The sequence below is a fragment of the Oncorhynchus kisutch genome, linkage group LG17 (genome assembly GCF_002021735.2).
Source record: "Oncorhynchus kisutch isolate 150728-3 linkage group LG17, Okis_V2, whole genome shotgun sequence".
Classification (NCBI taxonomy): domain Eukaryota; kingdom Metazoa; phylum Chordata; class Actinopteri; order Salmoniformes; family Salmonidae; genus Oncorhynchus; species Oncorhynchus kisutch.
The window spans coordinates 31,482,666-31,491,149 of record NC_034190.2 but is presented as its reverse complement, the minus strand read 5'-3'; the positions used below and the strand labels follow the sequence as shown (position 1 = coordinate 31,491,149).

The 8,484-nt window shown below is 42.5% G+C and overlaps 1 protein-coding gene across 1 annotated transcript in view; it reads left to right on the top strand.

Moving 5' to 3' along the window:
- Positions 1-508: 508 nt before the first annotated feature.
- Positions 509-8,484, top strand: part of LOC109907454 (synaptotagmin-11) — a 28,486-nt gene continuing 20,510 nt past the window's right edge. The window contains exon 1 of the mRNA XM_031793550.1: positions 509-854. Coding sequence (XP_031649410.1) covers positions 821-854 — 34 coding nt within the window. The 5' untranslated portion in view covers positions 509-820. The remainder of the gene's footprint in view (positions 855-8,484) is intronic.

Genomic DNA, 8,484 nt, shown 5'->3' with positions numbered 1-8,484 from the left:
TTGCAGTAATAGGATCTAGGCCTAATGTTTGAAAGAGCGAGAGAGAATATTATTTTGATAGCAGACCTGATCCCAATGACTCTACTGCCCCAGCCTGGAGAGAACGACAACTGCGTTTGAATTTCATGATGCAAAAGCAGACAAAAGAGTGATCAAGTTCAGATCTGACATCTGTAGGGGTTAAAAATAAGAGTACATCAACATCCATATTTTTTTTAAAGTTGGTTGCTATACTGTGAAAAACAGTTGTACTTAACTAGTGCAACAACAAAAAAGATTATCGTCTTCTGGGTCCCTATCATCTTTGTGGCCAATTCCAGTGCTTTGTTCTCATTCGCCAATTCTTGGTAGCGTCTTGGCAGTTCTTGGCAGGGAAGGGCGATATGATTGGATGAGAAGGTTTGGAGGGGCTGGACCTCTGACCTTCTCATCCAATGTGTTTTGAGAAAGAAGCGAGAAGAGGGGACGCGAGGAATCAAGTGAATCAATTGAGATTCTCCCCTAGACTCCCCGTTATCAGGGGGGGGGGGAACCAACTCTGGTTGTAGTAGTCGCGCTCAGCAGCCGCACCCGAGCTCGAAACTGGAGTGGGAAGAAGCAAGCGCAAATGCCATCCCGAGCGCATCATTGAGAAGCGACAGGATCAAAACAATAATTTCGGACTGAGAAGAATATAACACGGTCAAACATCGTCTCATCTGACCTTAAGAAAAAGCGGAGGGACAAGAACATTCATGGAAATAAAATAGAAACCTGCGAGTTTTAATTGTTTTCTTTTAATCTTTTTTTCTGACAACAACACAGCCATTTCAACCCCAAAATGACAGAGATAACCAATTTAAGACCAGCATATGGTAAGACATATTTTTCCTCATAATAATTAACGAAAAACAGCTGTATTTAGGCTACTTATTGGATGCCAGCCAACTGTTTTAGGCTAGCCGAAGAAAAATGAGTGTTTCTCAGGTTCTCCTCAGATTCTAAATGGTGTCATGTTGGCCTAGAAAGGCTGAAAGACGCCAGGTGCTAAATGTGTTGTTTATTCTCTACACATGTACTTTAATTATCTCCCCCAAAGCCTAGTTTTTTTTGTATATTCAATTAATTTGATGTTTGAAATTAAATGGCACACGTCTATTTAATATTTCATAAGACACGGTTTATCTCCTAGAATGGATGTTATTCTGATGATTAGAAAGCTTTCAGCCAACAACTGGAATACATTTAAAATATATATATATAAAGTTGTTGAGAACACAGGCCAGCGAAGGCCTTGACTCTGCGTCAACAAATTCTAATAATTTTAAAACGGGGAATAGGCCTAATGTTTAATTTGTTTAATTTGTTGGGATTAGAAATAGGCATGTATATGAAAATGTGTGGTCATGCGTGCATTAGTTCCCGGCAGTCACCAATACTGCTTCGTCAGATTTTGGCTTGAAGGGGGAATATTGGCAGGGAAATGGACTGAATAAAAATGTGCCTTTTGACATTATGTAAAAACAAATAAAGTTGATTTCTAGTACATATTTATTGTGCGGTACGTATTTATTGTTATGGGTGAGACCTGTTTGGCCGGCTCCTACTGCGCTCATGCTTTCTCCAGCCTTCTCTAATGGCGTTGACTGCGCATGTGGGTTAGAGAGGATGATGACGTTATGTCTATTCTTGAGGCTTGGCATCAACCATGCCCGACTGCTCGCTCTTCTATTGTTTCAATGAACATCTACCCGAATTCCTGAACTGGACCCGTTGTCCATAGCCTAACAGAACATTTGGGCGGGGTGGGTGGTCTCACATCTCTCCAAAAACCTCACTCGCTGGGCAATCAATTCGAGTGCTCATTGTAATCTAGTTATGTAACCGTGGGACTGTCGGAAGCATTGATGGATGTTTTGCCAATAGTGCATCACGTATCACTGTCAGAGTTAAAACACCGGCTATGGGGCTTAACCTTGTGCAGAATATGTTGTTATTTAGAGAATGACTGGAGAATGAGTGTATGTAACCGTGGGACTGTCGGAAGCATTGATGGATGTTTTGCCAATAGTGCATCACGTATCACTGTCAGAGTTAAAACACCGGCTATGGGGCTTAACCTTGTGCAGAATATGTTGTTATTTAGAGAATGACTGGAGAATGAGTGGACAAAAATTGAAACAACACTGGCTACACCCAGTCACACACATATATTTAGCCTACTGTATAAATATATGGTTTACACCTACAATTACTCAGCAATCAATTACGCAATATACAGCAACCAGTGTAGACAACTAATGGGACATATCACATTGACAAAAGCAGTAAGAAACAGTCAAATTCTCCTCTCCTCTGACCTGCACAAAGTCCCCGAAAAATAAATTAGCTCCTGAGAAAATTATTATGTTCTTTGTCTGCAGTGGATGGGTGAGGCCCTAATGTGTGTTTGTTTGTGTCAGGAGTGTTAGAGCAGCTCCTCGGTGAGAGGGCGTGGGGAGTCTAATTACACCAACAAAAGCACTCTATGTTCTATCATCTCTTCATTACCAATTTATATGCATTGTTAAATTCATATTACCATAATTCCTCTCCTTAGCAGATAGCTATCGCCCAGAGCAACGTGCATGGTTTTGCTTTGATTCAGGACTTTCCTTCAGAGTTGAGGCCAGTGCCAAAGCTGGAGGGAACAGCTGCAGTTTACCCCACCTGAGGGCTCACACTGCTGAGCTGAGCCGAGCCAAAACAAGCTGTACTGAGCTGGCCTGGTTGTTGCTGTAACTGTTCTGGAAAGGACAATGTGAAAATGAAATACGATGTGAATGTGATGACCCCTTCTGCTTTACTTCCGTATCCAGTCCCATACTGTTTTGAATGGGCTTCAAGATCATATCATCAAATTCATGAAAACATGGCCATATATATTATATATAACATGCAAAAGTTGAAAAACAATGCTGTGGGGGTGTTCACTTTCATCAGCGTATACCCGAGCGAGCACAGTATGGTTTGGTTCGCCGTGATATAGTTTGAAAACGACATTGGAGTGTGAAACTGTGTTCCATTGGACCCCACTCTATTCTTAACCATCACTACACACCATCACTTATTATCCAAGGCATGCATGTGGACAGAGGGGATAGTTGGGATGACGGTGGGTGTGTGGGTTGGCAGTCTTTGATGCAAAAGAGGGCAGATATTTTAAGATCCCCAGCCTGCAATGCCATCTTGGATCCAAAACCATGGTGTAGGAGTTACCTGAAGGACTGGCAGGGAGAAAGACTTGTTGAGTCAGGGAGTAGCCGAATATGAGCTATTTGAGGGATAGTCTGCACCTAAGACAGAGAGCTATGGTGAGAAATAAGTTAGAAATGATTGAATAACATGTATGTGTAAATTGATTTAGCAATGCTCACGCGCGCAGTGTGTCCGGTGTGGTTTGCGTGTAAGAGTTGTATTTGATGAGAACAGCATAGGTGCTAGCACAGAACCTTGTGGAACACCATACTTAATATTGGAATAATCAAAGTGAGTGTCCTTTTAGGATTTAAACCAGACGAGATTGTCTACGACTGACCAACTCGGTTTCTTAGTGTATTTAGTCTCTTCACAGTTCCTAGTGTCCGTTTTTGTAGTTTGAATCTTCTGTACATATCCTTCTTAGCCGATCAATTGACCTTTGACCTTTGTTGCTTTTAGCCTATCGATATTGACCTTTGTTGCTTATAGACACTTCTGGATGTTGTTCCGGATTTCTTCGAGAACAAGTTCTAATTTACAACTGCGACCTGGCCAAGATAAAGCAAAGCAGTTCGACACATACAACAACACAGAGTTACACATGGAATAAACAAACATACAGTCAATAATACAGTAGAAAAAAGTCTATATACAGTGTGTGCAAATGAGGTAAGATAAGGGAGGTAAGGCAATAAATAGGCCATGGTGGCAAAGTAATTACAATATACAAATTAAACACTGGAGTGACAGATGTGCAGATGATGAATGTGCAAGTAGAGATACTGGGGTGCAAAGGAGCAAGATAAATACATAACAGTATGGGGATGAGGTAGTTGGATGTGCAATGTACATATTGCCAAGAGTGTGCAAAGCTGTCATCAAGGCAAAGGGTGGCTATTTGAAGAATCTCAAATATAAAATATATTTTGATTTGTTTAACACTTTTTTGGTTACTACATGATTCCATATGTGTTGTTTCATAGTTTTGATGTCTTCACTATTATTCTACAATGTAGAAAATAGTAAAAATAAAGAAAAACCCTTGAATGAGTAGGTGTTCTAAAACTTTTGACCCGTAGTGTATGTACTTGATGAGAACATTACACAGTCATAACATAAGCAATGTAAAACACCTTTAGATGTCTTATGAAGATGGTATAAGTCACTTAAAAGGTTTTCCTTGTTTAGTACCCTTATGTTATTGACTTTATCTCTTCAGGGCTACATCTCTTACTGAGGCAGTCTAGCCTGGATGAGGGGGTGAGCCGACACACAGTCCTACCTCTCCCCTCCCTCCAGCTCTCTCCGTTCCTTCTCTCTGCAGTGTGTCCGGCATAGCCGCAGTGGCAGTGCCGAACAGAGCTTGTGATTTAATGCCATAGTGACTGGTGTCAGAGTGACAAGCCTCTTTCTGTCCCAGTGGTGAAAAACAGCACACTCCACCTCGGGACACGGTGTCTGTCTGTGTCACTCATATTCACAGAGATTTCAGGATGAAGAAACACACACAGAGAAAGCTAACGTTGTGTGAAAGGGGGTTTAGCTAGTCTATTAGCTCAGTCCTATGAGAAGCCGAGCAGCAGTGGTTTACCCCAGCGTGTTGATGGCGGTAGGGGAGATGGACATTTACAGATGTGTTTTGTCTGTGTGCCATATGTTGTACATGTAAGAGGGAAACGGGTGTGTTTACGAGAACATTTTCTATGAGTTTTGGGGTTATTTGAAGAATACTTGAGACACACAACTCTTTGGAGTGGAGTTACTTAGGAAGGTATTATTTCCTCGCACCTTGACATCACCTTTCCTGAAGTTAGTGGTCAATCCTGGTTGGTTTGGCACTGAAAGGGTAGGAAGCATGAGATTTTACTCACCAATGTAACAACACAGTGTGGTCAAAGACTTAGTAACTTAGCTGCAGTCATGATCTGGTTACCTATAAGTTCTAACATAGTTATGTTTATTATTTCCAGATAACTTCTAAACTATCCACAATGCACTATTTCTCATATGGAGGATCTACTCTGCAACCGAGTTTGTATGCTAGCTCTGTAGGTAGCTCGAGCTGGCAAACCGTCGACCACACATCATGCTTCTCACAGACTTTGTGGCTGTGTTATCTAGTGAGAACCTGTTGGCACGGCAGGCTCTAGTGCTTGCCATGGGCTTAAAATGAAAGAATATCATACCTACTTGCTTTAATTGTGTAGTACCACATCTGTTCTCCTTTTTGTTTTGTCTACTTTTGCCATGTTCGCTATGAAATAGGCTACATGAGTTTTGTAACTTTTTCCACCTTGGCTTAGTGCTAGCACGCTAGTTGACAGACATCTAGAATCTATCTATTTTGGATTTCTGCCCGGTGAAGCACTCGCCTCCCCCTCACTTTGGTAGCTAATTCAGCCTGCACTCTTTTAAACGTTTTACCATCGGATGGGCCCCAACCTTCAATCTGTAAGTCTCTGCTCTCTCTGCTTTTAATCTGCAGTTATTTTTTTGTTGTGTTGTATTTGTTTTTTTTCTAGCTGGTCTCCAGAAGTTGGATTCTAGCTTACTGACTATAACTGTGGTGGTTGGCTAGGCTGGCTAAGCTAATAGCTAGTTGGCTAAATAGCTAACTCTGGCTGGCTAGCTTGCTGGCTAAAATAACTGCATATACAGTAGCTAATATTATGGCGTTATGTATTTCCTAAACGTTGGTTTACTTTAATGTAGCTGTAAGCTAGCTGTTGATAGCAACTGGCTGACTCATTCAGTGCTAACGTAAGAAGGGTAGTATGGCTAACATAAGCAGACTAGTTGGCTAGCAATTTTGCAAGTTGTTGTAACAATAAATTCAAAAAGTATTTGCTTGTAAGTTGGCTGAAAATGTTGTTGAAACCAGTAGTCATGGCGATTTTGATTAATTTGAAGTTATAGATTTGACGTCATTTCTGTTGGAGTTTACATTATAGGATCAGGCTGGCTTACCTGTTCCTCTATATTACATCACACCATGGAAAACCTTTTCCCGACTGGACTTCGCCGATACTTCGGAATTCTAATCGGTTTTATGTAATAACGCCAACAATAGAAAAGGGAGGTCACTTTGCATTGGGACTTTTGATGCATATACTAATGCAAAATCCCAATGTTACATGTGGTTACGTTGTTGGTACCTGCCCATTCATTTAGTGGTTAGAATGAGTGAATTCAGAGTATGGAGTGCTGGTTATATTTACTACTCTTCTGGTAGTCTAAGCCCAGACGTCACACTTTATCCTTAATAACACACTCCTCATTTCCTCCTTTCCTCCTCTCTTCGGTAACTGCACAACGCTCCTCTCTCCATCATAACCTCGTCCTCCTCTTCCTGCCCTACCGTCACACTCCTCTGTGTTCCTGTATTCCTCCACGGTCCCACACTTCCCCATTCTCCTCCTCGTGTATGAATCAGACAATTAGAATCATTGCTCGTGATTAACAATTTACTGCAGTCTATTAATCATGGATGCCCCCTGCTTGTGCACAGACACATGTGCATAGACACGAGCACACACACATTCTCTCTCTCTCACACACACACACACACACACACACACACACACACACACACACACACACACACACACACACACACACACACACACCCTTGTTCTTTCAAGCATTGTGCTCCTTTTGATACTGTTGGTTTTATTAGTAAGTCCTGGATTTCGACCTTTTCTTCAGTATTGCTATTGAGGTTTGAACGGTTTATTTCATTTAGACCTTGACCTTATGGGTAATGTCAGTCTCTCGCTGGGGGAATGCCTCTAGGCAACAAGAGCTGCTCAGCTGGGCTTTAAAGACCCTCCAAAAAAAGTGACATCATCAGATTCTCAAGCCCCACTGAGGTCGCAATGATCAATGGAGTAGAGGGGGGTTGAGTCTTTGTCTAGAGGGGGATAGTGGGTGTGGATAGCTAGACACTATGGAGATACAGTGAGTGGATGAGAGAGGAAGAGAGAGATGACAAAATAGTGTAGGAAAAGGGAGAACATTTCCTTGGTGGATCAGGAGAAAGAGAGAAGGGAAAGCAGAATTGGATGCCAGTAACTGTTTTGAATGCCAATACAAAAAATATTCTAAATGGTTTAGCCGCCTGCTGTTCTGAATTCCCATGGCCCGCAGGGAAGTCACTCTTCAGAAATGTCCCAACCAGTCTGTTTGTCTGGCACGCTTGCTCTCGACTCTCAGTCTGGGACCTAGCTATAGATCCTTTGTCTCACTGTTTGTCACTCTGTTAGCAGCTAATGTCACCACTCATTCGTACCCCATTTCCTCACTCTCTCTCTTCCTTTCACCATTTCCTCTCCTCCTTCTCTCCTGACGATCCATCTCTCTCTCTCGTCTTCCTGCTACCTTTTTGATTTATTTTCTCTTTAACCCCTTTTTTTCTCCTCCCCAATATCGTGGTATCCGGTTGGTAGTTACAGTCTTGTCTCATTGCTGCAACTCCCGTACGGACTCAGGAGAGGCGAAGGTCAAGAGTCGTGCATCCTCCGAAACACAACCCAACCAAGCCGCACTGCTTCTTGACACAATGCCCACTTAAGCCGGAAGCCAGCCGCACCAATGTGTCGGAGGAAACACCTGCGACAGAGTCTGGACTCGAACCCAGGATCTCTAGTGGCACAACTAGCACTGTGATGCAGTGTCTTAGACCACTGCACCACTCGGGAGGCCCCTACCTTTGATTTCTAACACACTTCCTGTCCTCAAGTAACCATGTTTGCAACTTTCCTTTTCTGGCCATTTTGGTTTTTCCAAAAGCTCTTAAAAGCCTCCTGTCTGTCACACAACTGGACAAGTGCCTGCTGACCCAATTTTGGGCCTCCTGCACTGTTGCTAAGCCCCTCCAACTGACTTCACTGCTGGATATGAATGTTGACTGCTAACACACAGCTAAATCCCTGCACATGCAGCTTACTGGTGGCCCAGGGTGTGGCTGGCTGCAGGCTCAAGCATCTGGGGTCATCCAGTCAAGAACTGGCCTGGTCAAACCAGGCTTAATGTTGAACTCACTGTTGCTTCCAATCGTGAAGGCTGTGTTCACTCTGGTTTTACCAGGCTACTAGTTCCCGCCAAGGTGCATGAAGGTTAATGAAGGCAGCTATTGCCGAAACCTGTTTTTTATATATATAGAAAGCAAGATGACTTATAATTGTACTTCCATTTTCCTCCAAGAGAAAATCTTGTGCAGAATTATTGTAGTCGATAGCTGGGGCCTCTGTCATCTTTGTTTTATAA